We start from the raw sequence: 25,217 nt of genomic DNA, 5'->3' as shown, positions 1-25,217 counted from the left end.
TGTTGGAATGTTTCACAATTTATTTAACAACAAAATTATTTTGGGAACATGTAAATCACATGCTGACGCAAACCATGAACTCGCATCAATACAGATCCGATTCCTTTTACTGATATAGAAGAAAATCAGTTTTCCTAGGATTTCACACAGTGCTCTGTTTTAAGTACACAAACGATGCGTTCTCATCAAATAGGGGGTTCGTCGGCTACGCATTTCTATTTTCGTGAATGTATATTGTATTAAAGAAATAAATACTAGCAGTAAATAAACTTTTAGTGGCTTCTAATTCTTCTAGCACATCGAGAAACCCTTACACAGTCTGATATACATAATGGAAAGCTGTACAGCTGAATTATAATTCAAATAAGGACACTTTTAAAAACATTTTTTTTTTACTTGCGTTGATATAAATATATATATTTATATATACTTTTTGTCAAAATATATGATCGATCAGACAAAGAAAGAGACAAACACGAGTTATAAATAAGCGTCCACATACGGGTGCGAGTCTCAGCGGCATCCGCATCCCTCCACCACCATCTCCTGATAGTTCTTCAGCACCACGCGGTCCGTCTCGTCCAGGTACAGCATGGAGATGGCGCTGAGCTCGGTGGGAACGCAGCAGGCTTTGGGGATGTTGGTGTTCACCGAGTTGACCAGCGTCTGTACGATAGCGTGATTGGTGGAGTTCAGGTGATCGGCCAAGGGAAACGGACACTCGCCGTGACAGTAGTACGCCTGGTAACCCGGCGGAGCCACGATCCAGTCGTTCCAGCCCACGTCGCTGAAGTCCACGTAAAGCGCGTGTCTCCGACAGTTGCGGTTGCGCTTGCGGCCTCTTTGCTTGGGGCTTCGCTTTGCCCGCCGCGTCAGCGGATGACTTTTCCCGTCGTGCCCGAACGTGACTAGCAGCGGGCGGAGCTGGGCCCAGTCTTCGTCCGGTACGGGCTGCAGGGAACGGCTCACGCGGACGTGGCGTCCCTGCGGCCGCCGGCTCGGGTCGGGGTGCACGATCTCCACGGCGAGCCCGTGGTTTGAGCGTTTATCGCGGGTCCAGCGCAGCACGGCCGGGCCAACGTCGAAACTCTCCCAGCGGGACGTGTTGTGGCGCACCAGCCGCGTGTCCAGGAGCTGCGTGATGAGCGTCCCCGCCCGCGGAGGCTTCAGCACCTCGTAGACGTTGATCCGCTGGAGACCCTCGTCTCCCGCGAGGGAGGTTGCATCATCGATCTGTTGCCTGTAGATACGCAGCTCTGCGGTGGAAATGAGCTCCTCCTCTGGGATGCTGCTGAGATTGAAGATGAAGCGAAGCGGAGTCTCCTGAGACCCGTCAGACTGCAACTCTTCCATGTGCTCTGGAGGGAGAGACGGGGAGAACAGGTCAAGATCAAACGCAAATGACCCTAGAATCAAATGCACTGCGTCGGATTTCATATGCACATGATCAAAACTTAGAGAAAAACTCTTGTTTGAAATAATTCTGATGTAAATGTGGGCAAAATAGTTTTGATTTATTTAAAAAAAAAAATTTAAAAAACACTTCCCTTGATCTGAGCGGTACAAGACTTGGCTACTTTTCCTAAGTTTGCCTCCTGAACACACTATTATTTTGGACTCAAAATGACTCCTATTTGGACTCCTATTTGGGTCAAAAATGGGCACCCATAGAAATGAATGGGAAAAACTGTGATTTAGAGCATTCTAAAATAAGCCAAAATAAGACACCAGGTGACAGCAAAGTCATCTTTAGGTTTTAGCTCGAAGAACGTATTGGAATTATATTTTAATGTAGTTTAAAAAAAAAACATAAAAATAAGCATAATTTACATAGAAAATATGGTACTTTTTGAGGTCATTAAATTCAAAAATACCCCCAAAATAAAAAACAACACCATAAATGGATAGACAAAACTTTATCGAAGACAGTGATATAACATTTATAATAAATAAAAATTAGGATCACACCTGAGTCCTCTGTGTGCCCACATTTGTCCACAATTACAGGATTAAGGGCTATAAAGTGAATACAGTTTGAGGGCTACAGTGTAATTGTGCAAACGTCCTCCTTCAGCTCGAGTCTTTCCGTGTCAAATCTGCCCTGATTTATCAAGGAAACGCAGGAAGAACTTTGATATTGTTAGTAATATTTCAGCTGGACTGAAGCAGCTTCGCTTTACTTGATTACATCATTTATTATATTTATATTTATATATATATATTAAAACATTTCGATCATAAAACTAAGTATTTAAATATCAGCTTACTAAGAAAAAAAACTTCAGTGTTTCTTTATTGAATAGACGGCTAGAAACTGAACACTGACAACTTCATTCAGACTCACAGAACATAAAATAAAGGAAGTGGAGTCAATTGGATTTTCAGAATAATAATAATACAGAAACGTAATATTTTTTGCCATGTTTGTCTTGTTGCTACACTCTAAAAAACGATTCGTTGGCTGAACAACCATTACTTATAAAACAAATTAGATTAAACACAAAAAAGCTTTCCAATATTTGAGTTCACGCAACATTCTTTACTTAAAAACATATGCACATTGCGTGAACTCAAATATTTAAGTACATTTAACAAAGGTTTTCTTGTTAATTTTAAGTCAAATTATTCCAAGTTGGGATTACTTAAAAAGTGTGATGCAAAAATGGTGCATATATATAATTTAAGTTAATCCAACACATCATTTTTTAGAGTGCAGGTCAAGCTGTTTATTTAATCTCAGCAGAAGCTAATTTAATATTTAAATATTCACTTTGGTATTGGTCCGCATGACAATCGAGTCATGAAACGAAGCACCCAATCGGGATTAATTGTGTGATAGTGACAGATGAACTCTGTCCATCAGGGGTGTTCCCGGAGATCAGACCTTCCTCGCTCCGACAAACTCATCTCCCAGTGTTCCTGAGGATCTTCATCCGCTGGTTTAGGTGTGTTTGATCAGGGCTGGGACTGAACTTTGTAGGAAGGCAGATCTCCAGGAACAGGATTGGAAGTGCCTTCACAATGTCCGTCCAAATCCCATTATTCGTGTATATTCCGGATCTGGTTTGCGTGTCGTTCGTTTACCGGAATATCTGCGTTGGTTTCTAGGCATACGCCAAAAACATCAACAACAGCAAGATGCGGTCTTATTTACAATATGACAATGTGTAGTGACTTCCAGTATGTGTCCTAAAACAGCGTCTAAAAATGTTTACGGTTTTTGTAACGTGAGACAGTCACATGACCCGACCACCCAATCAGAGTGGTCGGACTGAAACTGATATCCAGGAATGCGAAGTGAATAGGACTTCAAACCCCTTATGAATGTAGCTCAAAACGGATCGGTAAAATCGATTTTTTTTTTGCCGTTCACATTTGATCTGATTTCAATCCGGATTTGGACTGACAGTCTGAACAAGGCTTAATTGTCATCCGGCTATTTTTAAAATCATTTTCTTCAGTAGTAATCAACATTCAAAATAATACAAAAATAAAACAAAACACTTTTGTATTAAATAGTATTTTCACTTGACAGAGTGTTGTAGTGCAGAACACACACTGGCTATAGCTTTACAGACAGCAGCCATTATTCATTTTTAATTTTTTAAACAAAAAATTGTGCATATTTTAAAAAGACATCATAAAGGTCTTTTGAAGCGGTCCTTATTCATAATGAGTAAACTAAATAAACAATTGACTAACATAATCTATATTAGAGCCAGACCGATATATCGTCCGGCCGATATTAGGCATTTTCCAAAATATCGGTATCGGCAGTTACAATGGCCGATAAATGAATATTTAAAAAATAAAAACGAATGAAACACGCTTCAATCATCTCTCCTTGGCCTGTTATATTGAAAATGTATGTTTTACAATTTGCAGTATGATGTTATCTATTGCTAAATTATGGCTCATCATAGACTAGCTAACCACAAAGCAGGCTAATGCCACTATCATCAGTGGAAGACCGCTAACGTTAACATTAATGAGCTTGGAAACCACAATGAACTTTTTCTGCCTAAATAAAGTAATGATTACCGTATTTATAACTAGCGTATCTCTAGTTACAGTCCCTGCATTGTAAAATGTAAGTTATACTTGCGAGGAGTGAAAATTTAGACATAGAGAAAAAGTATCAAACGTATCTTGTGCAAAAAGTTAGCTTTTCTTTTACATGTGTGTGAAATCCAACAATATTTAATAATAAAAAAAAACATATCGGCCGATATATCGGAATATCGGATTTTAAAACCCAAAAATATTTGTATCGGTATCGGCCTTCAAAATCCGTTATCGGTCAGGCTCTAATCTATATATATATTGGGTTACATTACGTATTTTGTTTGTTGTCTAAAGATAGTATATTTATTTAAGTAAGGTCTTCATAATACTTTTTTTAGGGCCCAAGCCCTGAAAGGGCGAAGGCCCTATTGTTTTCCTTAGGATTATTATTATTATTATTATTATTATTATTATTATTTATACGACTATTCGGGCACTTTTGGGGCCCTTAACATGCTCAAAAACTCTTGAAACTTAGCACACGGGTCAGAATCCGCGGCCATCAGGGCCGGGCTGAAGATGGTACCCGGGCGTGGCAGGGGGGCTAGACAGCGCCCCCTGGAACGGGGTCCGAAAACTTGGTCCATAAATCAAACACGCTTGCATGTAATAATATGAAACTCGGTGCACATATAGATCTCATTGTTCATATATACCTCATACTATTACTTTTTACCACAGCCCAACAGGAAGTCGGTTATTTAGGGTTGTTCATAAAACACTCGCAATGGAATTTGAAGTACTACTCCTAGAGAATTCAAACACACGGCACGAAACTCGGTCAGCATAAAGTCAAGGCATTGACGATGAAAGTTTGCGAGGGGATTTTTGATATCTCGAACGGTTTGGCCGTGGCGAGGAAACGAAATTATGGCGAGAAACGTGAAACAGGAAGTGTGTTATAACTTCAGCATACATTAACTGATCTTGATGAAACTTCAGCAGTATGTTCGCTGTAAGAGGACGATCACATGGATGTGACTATTGTGAGTCAAAGTTATAGCGCCACCAACTGGTAGCAGGAAGTGTGTCACTTTCAAAATGCTTTGAACTCACCCTTTTATTTTTACCCGATGTGCTTCAAACTTAATCTGTATAATGTAAATACATAGCAGATGAAGACCTGTGAATGGATTCTTGATATCTTTGATACTGTTGCCGTGGCAACGCATCAAACTTTAGAATTCTTTTTTTTTATGATTTTGAGACTCTTAGCGGCTTTTGGGGCCCTTAACGGGTTTGAAAACTCTTGAAACTTTGCACACAGGTCAGATCCCACAGCCATCAGAGCCGGGCTGAAGATGGTACCTGGGTGTGGCAGGGGGGCTAGACAGCGCCCCCTGGAACGGGGTCCGATCACTTGGTCCATAAATCAAACACGCTTGCATGTAATAATATGAAACTCGGTACACATGTTGATCTCATCGTTTCATCTATACCTCACGCTCTTACTTTTTACCCCAGCCAAACAGGAAGTCGGCTATTGAGGTTTGTTTGTAAAACACTCGCAATGGAATGTGCAATACTCCTCCTAGAGAATTCAAACACACGGCACGAAACTCGGTCAGCATGAAGTCAAGGCATTGAGGATGAAAGTTTGCGAGGGGATTTTTGATATCTTGAACGGTTTGGCCGTGGCGAGGAAACAAAATTATGGCGAGAAACGTGAAACAGGAAGTGTGTTATAACTTCAGCATACATTAACTGATCTTGATAAAACTTCAGCAGTGTGTTCGCTGTAAGAGGACGATCACATGGATGTGACTATTGTGAGTCAAAGTTATAGCGCCACCAACTGGCAGCAGGAAGTGTGTCACTTTCAAAATGCTTTGAAATCACCCTTTTATTTTTACCCGATTTGCTTCAAACTTCATCTGTATAATGTAAAAATACAGCAGATGGATTATACCTGTGGATGGATTCTTGATATCTTTGATACTGTTGCTGTGGCAACAAATCAAACTTTAACATTCTTTTTTGATACTTTTGGGACTATGCTTGAAATTGCTTGAAACAGATAGATACAGATAGCTCGACAGATAAATCACATTTATTAGCCTGTAGGCATGTGCAACTTTGGCAAAAGATTAAAGTAATGTCAAAAAAGTAAACAGTAAACACTAAAAGCCTCATATCTTCTAAAAATGTAATTATACATCATTTGTTTCTAAATTAAATTATACAAATATTATAATTAAACCAGTTTTTCCCCTTTTTTCATTTAAGAATTATGTTTACGTTCAAAAACAGCCAGAATGGTTTTAAAATTCAGAAGAAGAAAAAATAATCTGAGTCATACGTAGTGCTATACTGCCCTCTTGTGTTCAATATCAGTTAGGCCTATTGTGTATATTCCCACCGGTTAATCAACGTGTGACTCCGCTGGGACTCGGGAACTTTTAAATCGCTTACTTAAAACCGAAAGTCAAAATATAGATATCCGCACAAGACATTAATGTTGTGGAGTAGAGCAAGCATTTTAAATAAATTCCTATTAAGTAGGATTGAACTAAACAGAATGAACGTTCACTCTGTTCTGCTGGTTCCTCGCTGTTGGCGCGCACAGTTATGAATGCTTGTGCAGCCATGAGTTTTAGTTTAATTTTAAAATTAGCGCAATTTCGGGATTTGTATTATTTGAATTTATTTTTAAAAAACACAATGTTGAGTTTTATTGTAACACTGTTTAATCGCGCCCACGGTTATATTTTGTATATTATATATAATTATAATGTATTATCTGTATAAAATAATACTACAATAAAAAACACATTTGTGACCGACCTGATCCAGCAAAATTAGTCACAGTGACCCAAATTTAAAAATTGAGATTTTGATATTAATGGAAAGAGGACACTGTAAGCTTTCAAATGATACCTTGGTCATACCTTGAATGGTTGTAAAGATATACAGATTTGAATTCTTCTGGTCGTCTGCCCTTTTTTTCCAATTGAAAACCTAAGAAAATCGCTTTTAAAGTTTTTTTGGCCGTTTTTTTTTTTTTTTTTTGTTGATATCTTTCAAAATCCATAGCATTTTAAGGGATAAACTATTTATTTTATATAGCTTAATTTGACCAAATAGATTAACATATATAAATGCAATTTAACGAGGCTGAAACTCAACTTATTTTTAATTTTTTTGAAATAAATAATTAAAAAGTCACTTTTACAAAAATGTTCTAAAATCAGAAAGATTAAAGAGGAGTCAGAGAGAAATTCAGTTTTCATACGGATTAGCCCACATAAGCAGAGAGCAGTCTGTTTTCTTTCATTTTGAATGGTTGTGTTTAAAAGTAGACATTTCAATATATATGTCTGTGAGGATACCTTATACGCTGACTTTCGGTTCATGAGACAAGCTTCAGTTCACGTGCCGCGCGTCTCCGCGTCGTGATTAGGCCTAGCCTATTGTCTGCAATTTATTTCTTATTATTAAATCCTAGTAATTGGTTGATGAAACATTGATTTAAATTAAGATAATTATTTTAAAACGAAATTTACTTTAAAGAAAGGCTTTGTGCTTGCATGTTTAAGCTATGTGAAAGTTTTAGTGCTGCTTCCAGAGAACGGTCACGTTCGGATTGTTTTTCCTCAATGCGAACACGGAAAATAAAATAAAGATTTTATGTTCTGGAGAGAGTCAACCCTTCTTCATCCGGTGAGTATTACTTTTGGTTTGTGCAGTGTGGTTCACATAGGCCAATTTATTAAAATATTTAATTATCTGGGAATTGGATCTCCTCCATAATCCTGAAATTGCCCAATTTTAAAAAATTTAGTAATAATTTAAGTTTTGTGGTGTAAGTCTACGTATTTTATAATGTTAACTTCAAATAATACTAGTAATTTAAAGATGTTGTAGCTAGCATTGGGTCTGGACGTGAAGGATAACTTCGGGAGTTGAAGGGACGTGTCGGTGTGTCTTCTCACACCGCGACACAGGTTCGTGGATCTGAGTGTCGCGATCGTTACAGCCTTACATAGGCTATATTCTTCTTGCAGATAAATATACTCACGCAGTTTAGGTTAGAAGCCTCCAGTGAGTTCAACGTTTCAGGGGATACCCGGGAAATGCTCAGAGGTGACGAGGGGAGTTGAGAAGAGCAATGTTTATTTCAGCGAATTTAAAGCTTTGACAACTTTAATCGTTATTTAAATACCTTTACTCAATTATCTCGACTACGAAACCCTGTGAGATTATTTTTGAATGTCTGTTCTTTGAAATTAGCAAAAAAAAAAAAAATATATATATATATATATATATATATATATATATTTGTTATTTCATGGTTTTTCCACATAATCGGCCCATATCTTAAAATGGAAGGTTGCAACTTCCGACTCATTTCACCAGAGCGGGTCACATTTGATTTTTATTTTTTAAACAATGTAATGTGTAACCTAAAAATAAACAGATTATTTGATAAATGGTATATTTAAATCTGCATATTGTAGCCTAATATCTGCAGGGCAGCCTAGTCTTAATAAATGTATGCTTCATTTTTCATTAGTAAATTTGATCAATAAATTCAATAATTTAGAATAATAAGACACTATAGGGCTTTTACCCTAGGTAAGGCTGATCAAATTAAATCGGTTACACAATAATGTTACGAGATTGGTTTAACAGGAGTCAATAAAAAATCTCTGTAAAGAACGATACTTTTAAACATAACCCTAAATCACCATAAGGTGTCGCCAGATGACCGTCTTAATGAACGAGTCATGGATTCAAAATGCTGAATCATTCAGTAATGAGAAAACACATTGCTTTGAGATGCGCGATGGGTCGCTGTGATCTTTGTTTAACTATTTTCTCTGCTGAAACAGAAAAAAGTCAATATTGCATCTAAAAAGTCAATATTGCATCTAAAATGTAAGTGACTTGACTTGTGTGTGTGACTATGTTTGTTGTAGTGATAAGAGTTGCACCCTTGTTAAAGTTTAAGGCCTTGTGTTTTTGGATATATATCTTTCTTTCTTTTTAGGGCCCAAGCCCTGAAAGGGCGAAGGCCCTATTGTTTTCCTTGCGATTATTTTTCTTCTCTATTATTATAATAATTATTATTTTACTACCTTTTGGGCACTTTTGGGGCCCTTAACGTGCTCGAAAACTCTTGAAACTTTGCACACGGGTCAGAACCCGCGGCCATCAGAGCCGGGCTGAAGCTGGTACCTGGGCGTGGCAGGGGGGCTCGTCAGCGCCCCCTGGAACGGGGTCCGAACACTCGGTCCATAACTCAAACACGCTTGCATGTAATAATATGAAACTCGGTACACATGTTGATCTCATCGTTTCATCTATACCTCGCGCTCTTACTTTTTACCCCAGCCCAACAGGAAGTCGGCTATTGAGGTTTGTTTGTAAAACGCTCGCAATGGTATTTGAAATACTCCTCCTAGAGCTTTGATCCACATTCGACGAAACTCGGTCAGCGTGAAGTCAAGACATTGAGGATGAAAGTTTGCGAGGGGATTTTTGATATCTCGAACGGTTTGTCCGTGGCGAGGAAACGAAATCATGGCGAGAAACGTGAAACAGGAAGTGTGTTATAACTTCAGCATACATTAACTGATCTTGATGAAACTTCAGCAGTGTGCTCGCTGTAAGAGGACGATCACATGGATGTGACTATTGTGAGTAAAAGTTATAGCGCCACCAACTGGCAGCAGGAAGTGTGTCACTTTCAAAATGCTTTGAAATCACCCTTTTATTTTTACCCGATTTGCTTCAAACTTCATCTGTATAATGTAAACATACGGCAGATGTAGACCTGTGAATGGATTCTTGATATCTTTGATACTGTTGCCGTGGCAACGCATCAAACTTTACCCTTCTTTTAGGATGCTTTTAGGATGCTTTTGAGACCCTTAGCATGCTTCAAATTGCATGAAACTCGACAGACACATAACATTTATTAGCCAGTAGACATGTGCAAAGTTGCAGAAACGGGCGTGGTGAGGGCTCAGTAGCGCCACCTTTTGACAAAAGTGGGGTGGTTAGTTTTAACTAGAGTTACAAAAATTGGTATGTATATTGTACTCCTCGAGCCGGACAACTTTCTAATTGACACTTATTAGCTAGGACCCACAGAAAGTCAGATATTTTTGTTTGAATATGGCCACTCTGAGCCTACATGTCTCTGTGTCTCTGTGTCTTTGGCTGGCTGGCTGGCTGGCTGTCTGTGTGTGTGTGTGTGTGTGTGTGTGTGCAGGGGGAGGGGGCTTAACCATTTCACTGCTGTGTGTATGACCTGCATAAAGAAAATACATTTCTCAAGCCTGGTATTTTTTAATTAAGTTTTTATTTTTATTTTTTATAAGTAAAGGCATATAACCAGTTTAATTGTAGTGAATTGACAATAGTTTTATATAATTAGTTTATTAATCAGATTAACTTGGTCAATAAACTTGGTCTGAAAATTTGGTCCATAAATCAAACACACTTGTATGTAATAATATGAAACTTGGTACACATATAGATCTCATCGTTTCATATATACTTCACACTCTTACTTTTTACCCCAGCCCAACAGGAAGTTGGCTATTTAGGGTTGTGTTTAAAACACATGCAATGGAATTTAAATTATTGCTCCTAGAGCACTGAACCAAATTCGCCGAAACTCGATCAGCGTGAAGTCAAGACATTAAGGATGAAAAAGTGCCACGGGATTTTTGATATCTCGAACGGCTTGGCCGTGGCGAGGAAACGAAATTATGGCGAGAAACATGAAACAGGATGTGTGTTATAACTTCAGCATACATTAACTGATCTTGATGAAACTTCAGCAGTGTTTTCGCTGTAAGAGACCGATCACATGGATGTGACTATTGTGAGTCAAAGTTATAGCGCCACCAACTGGCAGCAGGAAGTGTGTCACTTTCAAAATGCTTTGAAATCACTCTCTTATTTTTAACCGATTTGCTTCAAACTTCATCTGTATAATGTAAATACATGGCAGATGTAGACCTGTGAATGAATTTTTGATATCTTTGATACTGTTGCCGTGGCAAAGAAACAAACTTTAACATTCTTTTTTGATGCTTTTGGGACTCTTAGCATGCTTGAAATTGCTTGAAACTCAACAGATACATCACATTTATTAGCCAGTAGACATGTGCAACTATGGCAAAAGATTAAAGTAATGTCAAAAAAGTAAACACTAAAAGCCTCATATCTTCTAAAAATGTAATTATACATCATTTGTTTCTAAATTAAATTATACAAATATTATAACTTCCCCAATTTTTCCTTTTTTTCATTTAAGAATTATGTTTACGTTCAAAAACAGCCAGAATTGTTGTAAAATTCAGAAAAAAATAATAATCTGAGTCATACGTAGTGCTATACTGCCCTCTTGTGTTCAATATCAGGTAGGCCTATTGTGTATTCCCACCGGTTAATCAACGTGTGACTCCGCTGGGACTTGGGAGCTTTTAAATCGCTTACTTAAAACCGAAAGTCAAAATACGGATGTCCGCACAAGACATTAATGGTGTGGAGTAGAGCGAGCATTTTAAATAAATTCCTATTAAGTAGGATTGAACTACACAGAAAGAATGTTCACTCTGTTCTGCTGGTTCCTCGCTGGTGGATCATATGATTACTTTGTCATAATCTATGACAAAAATGCTATTATAAACTATATTAATAATAGATAATACACATTGCTCTTATTTTTGAAAAATACATTCATGAAAAACAAGATAACAAAAATCATACAAGAATACAGCCATGGCTGCTATAAATGTTTGAAATGCATAGGACAGATGTTTAATGACGCAGCAACATATAATTGAAAGGCAATTAATAATCTGTCATTACGTCACTGCATTATGATATTACGGCTCCAATACGGTGCAGCACAAAGCACTTATGTGCATCCCGAGCGGAGAATGATGTGCTTGAAGCCACATGAAGTTACAGCGCAGTGAGTCCGTATTGAAAAGTTCAAAGCACAAAGGAAATACATATTTATGAACAGTGTATTATACATTATCTATCTATGCAATAGTTTATTGAGCCTTTTCCTTTAAAGGTTTTAAATTTCAGTTACTGTGTGCGTGAAGAACAATTATAGTGCTCTGACTCTAGTGTTGTGATCTAACCGACAGCGTCCGACACCCGGTAGAAAGTAACACGGTTAAGTTACAGCAATAAAGTCCAGCAAGAAAAAGTTTCTTCATTCGAAAATATAGACCTTTAGACCTTTATCTTAAAGATCCAGTATAATAGGATTAACATTCAATCATCTTGAAGATCGTTTCATCATTGACTGTAACCGAATGTGACGTGCTGTTTGAATGCTGAATGGAGAATGACTGACAGGCGCAGAGAGGGAAAAGTTTGTGTTCTTGAATTTAATGACTTAAATATTAATTTCTATATCACATAATAGCTTCAGAACACTAATAATACAGTACACAAAAACTTTATGGTACTTTAGAAAGTTTTTGTGCCTTTGTGCCTAACATAGAATAGTATATATATGCACAATATAGAATTTGAATCAGCCTCGTCAAAGATGGCAGTGTCAGAGCCGATACCGATCCTGAGTATCTAATCGGCGCACTTCTTTTCAACAGTCAAATTGAAATTGAAATTGAAATTGCTTGAAACTCAAAAGATACATCACATTTATTAGCCAGTAGACATGTGCAAAGTTTCAGAAACGGGCATAGTGCAAGGACTAAATAGCACCACCTTTTGACAAAAGTGGGGTTGTTAGTTTTATCTACAGTTACAAAAATCGCTATATACATTGTACTCCTCAAGCCGGACAACTTTCTAATACATAGTCATTATCTCGGACCAAGAGGAAGTCAGATATTTTGGTTTGAATATGGTGAGCCTCTCTCTGAGCCTACGTCCCTGTATGGCAAGCCCTTTTAACATTTAAAAGCTAAGTTTGCCTGTCCGGAATTAACATTGTAGATATCAACAACGTCTTTCTGTCTATTCGTAATTACATTTTGGATAGTTTGTATTATCATTTAAGATATCTGTAACATAATTGTGACTAGTCGAAATGACAGAGTATGGCAAGCCGTTTTAACATTTAATCATAAAAGGGCCAAAGCCTTCGGCACCGCCACCCGGGTGCATTTAGGTAACTAAAGGAACCGGGGTTGCGGTGCCACCGGCTTGGGCCCGCCATCGCTGCTCGCAGCTATATTTTTACTTTACTTTTACTTTTTTTACTTTTTTTACTTGGGAATTTAAATATTTGGATTGACATTAAATCAAATAAATGCACGGTTATAATCTGTAAATATATAATTAGAAGAAAACCTTTGGAACATTTAGATGTAACAATTTATAGTTGGTCCACATCATCATTTTTTTTTAAAGTGCAGAATGTGTTTGAAATACACTCCTTTATTTTAGTGTCTCTTCTCTGCATTTTTAACAAACTCTGAATCATTTACACTGAAAAAAGGTGAATCATCTTAATTAACTGGTTTTATTCAAGAAAAAAATGATTTAACATCACTGAATCAACCTTTATACATTAATTTTTCCCGAAAAAAAAAAAAAAATTTTTTTTGGGTTAAATCAGATTGAAATCTATGTAAAATAGACTGTTTAAGCGTGCCGATGGCCTTCTATCACCCTGAATCTGAACGTTTTTCTTCTAGGAGTCCTGTCTGCCTAACAGACCACATGGTTGGCAACAGGAGTTTATTTAGAAATCTGTAGAGTATAGCATTAAAAATAATTACATGTTGAGGAAAGTCCCTCAAACAGGATCCACATGAAAAAGTATAAACTTTTTAAAATTCTTTTTAAATGCTGGGTTGAGTTTAAACTATCCCAAAGTTCTCAGGACTTAGTTATGAACAAACTTTCTTCCAGTAACATTAATCTAGTCTATATTAACGTTATCAAAATGTAAGCACACAAACGTTTACACATCTGTCGTTTCTGAAATGTTTTAGTTAGATGTTTTTAAATGCATTCAGAGAGCATTCAAAACTAACGTTCCCATGATGTTTGCAAAAAGTTAAAACGTGATGATGTCCTCTTAATCTCTTAAAAAACTGGACATTTTGAACATTCACAACAGAATGGAAACATTAGCAAAGTGTTCTTATTATATATTTTTGTAGGCTGGGCAAGTACAATACATACAATATCCTTTATTGTCCCCTTATGCCTGGTTCAGATTAGATGGTTTTTTTTTTTTTTTGTCTGTTAGGATAGTCACTGTTTCAGATTAAGAGATTTTGACTCTTGTCGTGTCAGACTACACGTTGCTTCCTGACCAGTCATCGCGTGCCGTCTTTAACGAGGCGTGTGATGTCATCGAGAAGGCGAAACTAGTAGCGAGTGACTTCCGGAAAAAATTTTCATCCATAAACAGAAATTTATGGGATCACTTCCTATTTTCTCACATTTTTTCACTGCTTAAATCTTTTAGTTCATCTAGCAATAAAAAATGTAATAGATTCCTGAAAATATATGAACAATTATTTTGTATTGGATCTGATAGTCAAGATTAAACAGCTTTATATCATACATTGCTTATTTAATTTGTATTATTTTTTTTTTGATATATATATATGTTTTTTTTATTTTATGTTTTATAATTGTGTAATGTAATCTAATTATTTTTATGGCGCTTGATTTGGAATTATTCTGTATAATTTGTCTTTGCTTTACCTCTTTTATGTTCTCCTGAATGTATTTGTAAATTTACATGTTTCTTCAATAAAAAAAAAAAAAGTGACTTCCGGAAACGAACGTAAACAAAGTGTTGTATTAGCGGTCCTGTGTTCAGAAAAAAGTAAAAAAAGAAAGAAAACGCGACAATGGACACGTTCCTCGATTGCTCGAAGAGGACAGTAAGGGCTCTCTCGCCTCTCTTTCGTTTCGCCATTTTTGAAAGTTGTGTAAGAAAAAGCTTCTGTGCTCCTATTGGTCAACTTCATACATGTGACGGAACTGTCGTGGACCGTTAAAAAAATTAAACATGCTAGTCTTTTTGTCGTGATGTCGTGAAGCATCGCAGATGCGACGTAGGTTGTCGCCCACTATGACACACTAAACGAGATGATACGATCGAATCTTGTGTCCCGACGCCCGTTGTCGTTTACGAATCTGCACGACACCCTACGTCAAATGGATCGTGCCAAAATCGGGCAAAAATCGTGTCATCTGAACCAGGCATTCGGGAAATTTGTTTTGGGCTTAAGGCCAATTTATACTTCTGCGTAGGGTGCGCGCGGTAGGTACGGCGTAGCATACGCAGAGACGCGTCCCATACCGCGTATCCTTCGCCGTAGCCTGACACGCACCTCTTCAAAAATGTAACTACACATCGCGACGACTCAGACCGCAAGATCTGTGATTGGTCGGCTTGGTAGCATCGCAATTTCCGCACGTACCTTCTCACATATTTCCACACGTACCATCTCCTCCAACGTCTTCTCTCATTTCTGCCTTTCAGTTTTAGTAATTTCACTAAAATTAACTATTTTTCCACCTCAATAAGCTCCAACTCCAACATGATCAGCTCTCTTTCAGTCGCTATTGCTTGTAGCAACCTAGCCGTCATAGACATATACACTAGACCTCACCTGGGGGTTCTAAGCATGCGTCAAAACCGCCGCCATCTTGGAACAGGGGTCTTGTCATAGGAAGTAGCTAGGTAACGCTGCTATCTCTGCCTTTACTTCGAATTCATTGATGGTGGCGGACTTTTGTGCAGCGTATGATGTTCACGGATGAAATCTGAACTAGGAAGAATGTTTTTAAAAAAAAAAATAAAAATTGAAAAAAAAAATTTTCTTTCTGGAATCAATGATAAATACATGTCTGACCGTTGGAACAAACCAAAAAAACAAGAAAAATCGCATTCATGATGATTTATGGTGATTTTATTTGCGTTAGACCTGTGTCTACTACATTGACGCTGATGCATTAAAGTGGAGGGGCTCCCCTGTTTCAAGATGGCGGCTCTATTGACGCATTCGTTCTAATGAACTGCCGTATCCAAGGTGAGGTCTAGTGTATATGTCTATGCCTAGCCGTGACGAATCTAAACACAGTGGAACATTAAAATCCTCCGCCGCCAACTAGCGTTTCGTAGCAGTACTGCAGAGCAACCTGAAGTATAAATGCTCACAACGGCGTCGCCTACGTGGATAGCCAACGCCGTATACTACGGCATACCCTCGACGCAGAAGTATAATTTGGCCTTCAGTGTATGCTGTATTTCCAAATAACAGACTAAATAAATCCATCCATACATGTAGACGGGCTAAAAAGGCCACTGTTATCGCACTAATAACAGCTGCATACACCATAAGACCAGCAATAAATGGTGAGACTGTCTGCTGTTTTACCTTCATGATGGAATCCCCTCACGGTGTTGGCCCGACTGGTGGACCGCTCGGGATAGCGGAAGCTGAGGTCGTGGGCTCCGGCCTCGTCCGCCTCCCCCGACTGCAGCCGGTACAGGTCCAGCAGGTACTGGGGCACGACGGCGGAGGTGCTGGGCCGCGGGCGCCTCTGGAGCCCAAACATGTGCAGGAGCGTGGCCTCGAAGTCCCGCAGCAGCTCATGACTCTGACCCAGGTGCTGAGCCGACACTTTCTTCTTCCCTTCCTCGGATATTAGACTAGCATAGCTGCTCTCTCCCAGTAGGACTTGGCATAATAAAATAACCATCAGCATTCGATTACCAGGAATCATGATGTCTCTGGTGGGCGGTTGAACAAGGAAACAGAGAAGCAAGACTTGAGTGAACGATGTCACATTCAACGATGACCAAAAACACACAAAATCATTTAGCTCAGAAACATGGTTAATGCAAGTATAAGGCTGAGTTGAACACGTTTAGTGTGACCTCCATACTCAAGGAGTCGACAAAGTTTCCTTCAAATAACTACAGGTTTTTATTTAAGTAAGTTGTTATGAACATAGATATCTATATAAAGGCTAGATATCTCGTCCGCGCTGCTGGCCAATGGAGGTCGACGTCAACACCTGGCGGCCATCTTGCCACAGGCAGCTCTCTCACTGGTAACATTGTGTTAATGGTGCATGTACTTTTTAAATCACCGTAACTTGCTCAATTCTCTACCGATTTTCAAACGGGTCGGTTTGTTATAAACGGCAGAGATGTAGTTATGATACTGCATACTTATGAATAATAAGTGTATAAATAAATAATCATCCAGAATTATAGCCACGTTAATAACGTTTGTAAGAAACCAAACCGTTTGTAAATCCGTCAAGATTTCAACGAGATAAGAGTATTTCTTACATCAGATACCACAGAGCCCGCCAGAAAGCCTGTCTGTGACAAGATGGCCGCCGGTGATGACGATGAATACTCCGCCGTGAGACATCTAGCCTTTATATAGACTTTTGACTTCATTCACCATTGTTCAAACAATTTCCGCACCAAGTGACTAAAGTGTTAGCAGTACAAAATGCACGGCTACGTAAGATATGAGCTTTTTTGACCACAAAATCTTGCAAATGTGACCGCATCTTTCCACTAACTTACACCATGACACCGGTTGACCTAAAAAAATCAGGATAGTCTTAATAGTCAGAATGCAACGAAATGACACTGAAAAAAACTTTGGTGTAAGATTTACTTGAAAAACCACAGAAGTTACTAGTAAATTTCACAAGTAATTACGAAAAATTGGCATGTAACACATTGAATGAAATGTAAAATTTGGGTCTAGAAAGACTTAAATAGAATATTTGTAAAACTACTCCAATAAAAGTACTTTGGATTCATGTACTTGCGCAAAGTATGTTTTGGACCTTATTCATAACTCGTTTATAATTCAATAGTTTACAACTATATAAAGAAATGAGCTGAGAAATTTAAGGGATCATTTAACAAACAATGAAATATAATTCTGTCATCATTTACTCACCCTCATCATTTCTTCAGAAAAAAAAAAATAAATTTAAAGGAGTAGTTCACTTAAAAAAAAACGTTTGCTGATAATTTACTCACCCCCATGTCATCCAAGATGTCCATGTCTTTCTTTCTTCAGTCGAAAAGAAATTAAGGGTTTTGATGAAAACATCCCAGGATTTTTCTCCATATAATGGACTTCAATGGGAACCAAACGGTTCAAGGTCCAAAAGACAGTTTCAGTGCAAACTGTTCAAAGGGCTTTAAACGATTCCAGACGATGAATAAGGGTCTTATCAAGCGAAAAGATCGCTCGTTTAATAAATAACAAAGTTTAAGTTTTATAAGCTCAAATGCTCGCCTTGCTCTGTTTTGTGATGTGCGTTTGTGACTCTCCTGTTCGAACTCGTTCATCAAAATGAACGAATCTTTTTACGAGTCAATTCGTTCGTTTCATTCGTTGAATGAACCAAACGACTCGGAAAAAGATTTGTTCGCTTGACAAGACCCTTATTCATCGTCTGGAATCGTTTAAAGCCCTTTGAACAGTTTGCATTGAAACTCTCATTTGGACCTTGAACTGTTTGGTTCCCATTGAAGTCCATTATATGGAGAAAAATCCTGGAAAGTTTTCATCAAAAACCTTAATTTCTTTTCGACTGAAGAAAGAATGAAATGGATATCTTGGATGACATGGGGGTGAGTAAATTATCAGCAAATGTTTTTTTTTTAAAATTGAGCTAAACAACTTTGGACCAACTTTTCGCTGTTTTTGCAGCAAAGCCATCTCAGAACCATTTTTTTCTTCATACTTTTGCTTAATCTGAAGAACCTTTATCCAATAAAGTAGAAAAACTGTTTTTTCATGGAACCATCGATGCCAACAAATATATATTTTTAAGAGTTTACGGACCAAAAAATGCAAAAGTCTGGAATGATGTGAGGGTGAATAAATCACAACTGATGTCAAACAAAGATGGCAGCCTGCAATTTTCAAGTGCACGAACCGCAAGATAAAACGCGTGACCACTGTTGTTTCGTAAAGAATGACTAAGCCTTTGAAATTTGCAGCAAAAATGTCACACAATTACGACTGGATATGCGTGGTCCACTTACCGACAGAAAATAAAGCATGGGAAAACAGTCCATGTTTGTTGAGAGGCGACACAGGACGAGTTCCTCAAGCGAATGTTACGTCGTCCTGCTAGGCTGTTTAAGAACTGCGGTGAGATCCTTTTCCTGAAAGACAAGAGTATATGACATTTCAGAACGAGCATGGCATGATTGCAAGGCAAGAGTATATTTACTCAAGTTTAGGCCAGACACCTTTAAGCAACTAAATGCCGCCTGCGCAACACGTTATCTTGGCTCATTTACAAGACGACCAGGTGTGAACACCTGAAAGGACGGCACTTCCAATTTACATACAAATGGAGGTCCGTCTGTCAACAAAGGGATCTCAAAACTGCCTCTTTTATTGACGGTCTTCTTACAAGTGCCTCTTAAAGAGTCTTTAAAAATCCCCCAACCCAGACTGGGCATGCAAGCGGCACCGTCCCGGTTTGCTAACCCGTAACATCCAGATCCGTGCCAAAAGCAGAGTGTGTTTAACGGATGTCTTGGTCTCCACAAATGTGATTTTCAACAAATTATCCGAGTGCAGAGTAAATGCACTAATAACAATCACAAGTGCTTGGGAACGGTCTCAGAAAACAGCGTCACCACAGCTGAACTCAATGTATTTTGTCATTTCTTGGACTTAGTTTTACTGGACCGAGTCCAACCATTACAGCAGGAATGATGCATTTTAACAAGAACACCGTGTGTGTGTGTGTGTGTGTGGTCACGAGTGTTACTTCTCTCTCCCCGTCTTCACGATCGAGCAGCGGTCGTGATGCTAGTGTTTGTCATTTTAGAGGGAAATATACCTTTAAAAAGATGTCTGCAGTTTTAGCAACGCTATTCAAACAGTTCATTACGTCGAGAGCAAACCATAAAAATGAGCGTAACTAAAAGACTTTGATCAGCCGTGCCAGAAAACATGCAACAAAGCACAAACAATTGGTTTCTTCAGACCACCTACTCTTGTTTAAACGCCTACAGATACTGCCCCAAATATTTACAGAATCCCTTTTTGATGTATTTGAAGATGGAGAGCATTTGCACAGTGTGGGTTTACAGTCCTTTAATTTCACTGTGTAAAGCTCACAGTGCTCGACTTTGCTCTACCCTAACCCTGCTTAATGAGATTAGGTTATGCGCATGGTCTTCGGGGTATGGGGGAGAAACAGACAATATTGAGCAGCCAGTGTTAGGATTTAACCTCTGACCAGTTTTATTCAGAAATCAAATCTGGAAGCATGAGTAGCATCATGTGCATCTAGAAAACAAGACGGCTTAATAGCAGCCGATGCCAAGTGGTGAACAGCCTTTAGTGTTAGCAGAGCTCATAGGACATGTACATACATAATCTTATTGTTTCATCCCGAACTAATACGTTTAAAATATACTATATTAAAATCAATGACAATATTAAAGTTAAGAAAACAACTCATCTAAATGTGTTGTTGTCTCTCCCGCTTTAAAATAAACTAATCTGTCCACCAATAACAAGGATTGCAATATAAGCAATATAAGTACAGTATTACAGTACTATAAGCTAATCTAACCCTAAAACCGTATTCTGGACAAATGTGGGCAAAATAGTTAAAAAAAAAAAATACCTCCCTTGATCTGAGCGGTACAAGACTTGACTACTTTTCCTAAGTTTGCCTCCTGAACACACAGAATTTTTTTTTTTTTGACTCAATTCTACAATGTTAAGTGGGTGAAAAAAAAACTCCTTAAAAATCTTGTATTTGGGTCAAAAATGGGCACCCATAGAAATGAATGGGAAAAACTGTCATTTAGAGCATTCTAAAATAAAACACCAGGTGAGAGCAAAGTCATCTTTAGGTTTTAGCTCTAAGAACTTATTGGAATGATATTTTAATGTAGTTAAAAAAATGTTAAAATAAAATAAAACATAAAATAAGCATAATTTACATAGAAAATATGGTACTTTTTGAAGTAAATAAATTCAAAAATACCCCCACCACCATAAATGGATAGACAAAACTTTACAATAAATAAAAATTAGGATCACACCTGAGTGCTGTATGCCCACATTTGTCCACAATTACAGGATTAAGGGCTATAAAGTGAATACGGTTTGAGGGCTACCATGAAGCACTTTCTTGGCCTAAAATAGGTTCAAGACCCTTGCTCTAGAGTCTAGACGGCAACATCTGTTGATCTGTATTCAGTAGTGGACTGGCTGACTCTTGCAACAGTTCACTTTTAATGTCAAGTATTTGGTATAAAAAGATATTTAGAGTATATGTTTTTTTTCTTTTGCTTTCCACATCCTTAAACTAAAGACACAGACCCATGCATGGTTGCTGCTGTGTCTCTTTATGTCATAATACCCCATGAAACCTTTCAGACGTGTTCTTATGCATGACCGAGTGCCACCACTCTTCACTACAAGTCTTCAAAACATTCATGGAGGTCACATTTACTAGTGCATTCTCACACTGGAGACTGGTTTCACTTCACTTTTCAAATTAAGAATACAACTATTTCCTTGAGATAAAGCCTTTAGCTATGTGTTTGAATCAGATTCAGTGTCACAGTGATTTGGAACATTTCAAATCTAAAATTTTGTTGTAGATTCCACAAGTAATCTTGATAGGTTTCTGCTTTCCCAGAGCTTTGGCTAACATTCTGGCAAGGTTCTCACAATGTTATGAACAGACATTCTTCCAGTAATGATAATAAAGTTATCAATAGCCTACATTAGCACAAACATGTTGTTTTATACACTGTTTATACGTTTTTTTTTCTCCTGAAACGTTTTAGTTGTAGGCCTATGTATCTAAAATTTTGTACAGAAATGTCACTACTTGTTTTAGAATGTTCAGAGAACATTCCAAAGGAACGTTCCAATAATGCTTGCAAAATTCTAAAATGGAATGTTCCCGTAAAAAAAAAAAAAAAAAACATTAGACGTTTCCATAATGGGAACATTAGCAAAACGTTACATTTTTGTTAGCTACGACCATAACTGTTAAGAGTTGACAACATACAGCAATTAAACTTGTATGCTATTAGCCACCACCTTAAAACACAAATTAAACATAAAATATATTTTCTGTTTGAATGAAATGCCATACCATACAGCCCAGTGCGGTCAGGTGTTTGCACGCGTTGGTGGTAAACTTGCAAAAACATTTACCATAAACATCCAAAAGTGACTGAACAACATTTTGACATATCTAATGCTGTGCAATATTCCCAATAGCCTACACCGAGAACAATTCGTTATCGTGAACGCGACAATCCAGACAGCTCCCGTGAATTATAATAATCGCGTCTCTCGACGAACAGACAGGTTTGTGGGTTAGGCTATAATGAAAGCATTCGAGTTGGATGTCTCGCCTTCAAATAAGATGGGAAGTTAATTATTTCCATATAGCTACACACAAGTATTGAACGTGTGTAATTGGGTTTTAAATAATATCCTATCACAGATAAAGTCACTTATGACCATTTCTTAATGAATGCTGACTTCAATACGACATGCCAACCTACCATTGGTAAGATGCGCACGGTATTCCTGAAGAGAAGACGTAAAACGGCGTTTCCAACGGAGTTCGCCTCACATAGCAAAAGTCCGAGGCTGAAGGGAAAGTTTAGGTCATTAGTTCCGCGTCATGTGGAAGAGGAAGAAGCCAGCTGAAGAAGTCCAGTGGATCTGTAGCTCCAGGAAAATGCGAGAACGGAGAACATCACCGACTGATCCCGCATCCAGTTCTCCTGGCAGTTTTTATGTGACCGCCCAATGAAGTTCCTTTGCCTCCTCCCCTACTCTCTCAACCCAACACCTCACACACACACAAACCCCAGAGAACGCAAACACACGACATCTATTATTTCCTCTGTAACTTACATTCACGCGCGGTGGATAATAATTTCGTTTTCCTTTCCCGAGATGTCATCGCATGCATGGGTTCACCACATTTCCATTGAGTCTGGAACAGCCTGTATGTTTATGTCCTGGCCTGGGACTCAGGAATAGACTTTTGTCCACTGTATGAACATTATATTTTAGTAGCCTACATTTCTCATGTCAGTTTTAAAGAGCACTTTCAGGGCTTTCTAATGTTTGGAGGTTGAAACATGAAAAATGCTATCATTTAAATCTGAATAGGCCTAATCTTAAGTTTTTTTGTCATGAATCAACTTCTCAGGAAAATATTTCTAATTAAAATATGACTTTCTGTTACAAAACCGGGCATTGATCTACATTATATCCACTGGACTTACAGCATGCTTATCAGGCATTTTGGGAGACAAAACAACTGAATTTCTATGAAAAATTCCTATGAAATATTAGATATTATTATGAAAATGTCACCAATTACTCCCATTGTTACACTTCTTTTTTCATTACATGTTGCCCTAAGAACACATTAATGTGCAATTAGATACAAAATATAGCTATTATATTGAATGGCACAACACATTTATGGCCTACATTAATTAAAATGGTATATCAATTCAATACGTTATATTTTTCACAACATAGTTTGTGGTTATAAAAAGTTATACAAAATCCTAAAACCTAAAAATTGATTGGTGAATGAAAAAAAAAATTCCATTACATTCTCATACATGTCATTTAATGTTGTTTTATTTTTTAATCTAGTCCAGTGGACACAGCATAAGTCAAGTCAAATATATTTATATAGCGCTTTCACAATACAGATTGTATCAAAGCTGCTTCACAAAATCAATCAAAACAACTTAACAGTGTTTGTTTATTACTGGGAAAAAGACATCCAAGTTTGGTAGAGCAGATCAATGGTATGATGGGTCATTTAATTTGAATATCCCCAACTGAGCAAGCCAAAGGCAACAGTGGCAAGGAACCGAAAAACTCCATCAAGTGACCTAAGACTCCATCAGATCACCCAATGGAGAAAAAAACCTTGGGAGAACCCAGGCTCAGTCGGGGGCCAGTTCTTCTCTGGCGTTTATGAGCTAGAAGCCAAATTTACAGTAACTGTAAGATAAAAAAATGTATAATGCCTGGCTGAATAAATGTCTTTAGTCTAGTTTTAAACTGGGAGAGCGAGTCTGAGCAAAGAACAATATCAGGAAGGCTTCGAAGCTAAATGTGAAAATGCTCTCCCTCCTTTGGTGGATCTGGATATCTTTGACCAGACGCCTCGAATTTAGTGATCTTAAAGAGTGCGATGGATTGTAAGGCGAAAGAAGATCTGTTAAATAGACTGGAGCTAAACCATTTAGAGCTTTATAAGTCAAAAGCAATACCATGTAATTAATACAGAACTTTATAGGTAACCAATGAAGTGGAATCGGTGTAATATGATCATATTTTCTTGACCTAGTAAGAACTCTAGCAGCTGCATTTTGTACTAACTGTAGCTTGTTTATTGAGGATGCAGGACAACCGGCTAATAAAGCATTACAGTAATCTAGTCTCGAGGTCATGAATGCATGAACTAACTTTTCTGCATCAGAGACGCAGTTAGCGATGTTTCTAAGGTGGAAAAAGGCTGTTTTTGTAACATATGAAATATGCTTTTCAAAAGACAGGTTGCAGTTTAATATAACACCCAGGTCTTTTACTGTAGCGGATAAAGTAACAGGACATCCTAATATGTTAAAGTCGTGCTGCGAAAGGTTTTGTTGCCGGTTTTTAGAACCAATAAGTATTACCTCTGTCTTGTCTGGATTTAATAAAAGAAAATTACTCGTCATCCAATCTTTTATGTCTTTAACACAATCTGTCAATTTGGATAATTTAGCGTATTCATCTGGCCATGATGAAATATACATTTGAGTGTAATCAGCATAACAATGGAAACCAATTCCATGTGGGAGAAAATATATTGAGAATAATAAAGGGCCTAACACAGATCCCTGTGGCACTCCATAGTTTGCTGAAGTTATGATCGATTTTTCTCCATTTAAGTAGACGAAATGGTAGCGGTCAGATAAGTATGACCTGAACCAGCTTAATGCTTGTCCCTTAACACCAATGTATTTGTGTAGTCGATCTATAGTATTAAACGCAGCGCTAAGATCAAGTAAAACTGTTGAGGTACAGCCTTGGTCCGAAGCTAGAAGTAAATCATTTGTGATTCTAACAAGCGCAGTTTCTGTGCTATGATGTGGCCTGAATCCAGACTGAGAC

At 37.9% G+C, this 25,217-nt stretch overlaps 1 protein-coding gene across 1 annotated transcript; it reads right to left on the bottom strand.

Annotated features, from left to right (window-relative positions):
* Nucleotides 1-22,818, bottom strand: bmp4 (bone morphogenetic protein 4). The gene is made up of 4 exons (XM_039671372.2): nt 22,586-22,818; nt 19,070-19,192; nt 16,416-16,771; nt 1-1,358 (listed from the first exon to the last, which is right to left on the bottom strand). Exons 3-4 carry the CDS (start codon nt 16,762-16,764, stop codon nt 514-516), a joined length of 1,194 nt encoding a protein of 397 aa, XP_039527306.2. The 5' UTR covers nt 16,765-16,771; nt 19,070-19,192; nt 22,586-22,818; the 3' UTR covers nt 1-513.
* Between the last annotated feature and the right edge of the window lie 2,399 nt (nt 22,819-25,217).

Source organism: Pimephales promelas, chromosome 15, assembly GCF_988280905.1.
Source record: "Pimephales promelas chromosome 15, fPimPro1.hap1.1, whole genome shotgun sequence".
In the NCBI taxonomy this organism is placed as follows: Eukaryota; Metazoa; Chordata; class Actinopteri; order Cypriniformes; family Leuciscidae; genus Pimephales; species Pimephales promelas.
This window is presented reverse-complemented; position numbering and strand designations above follow the sequence as displayed.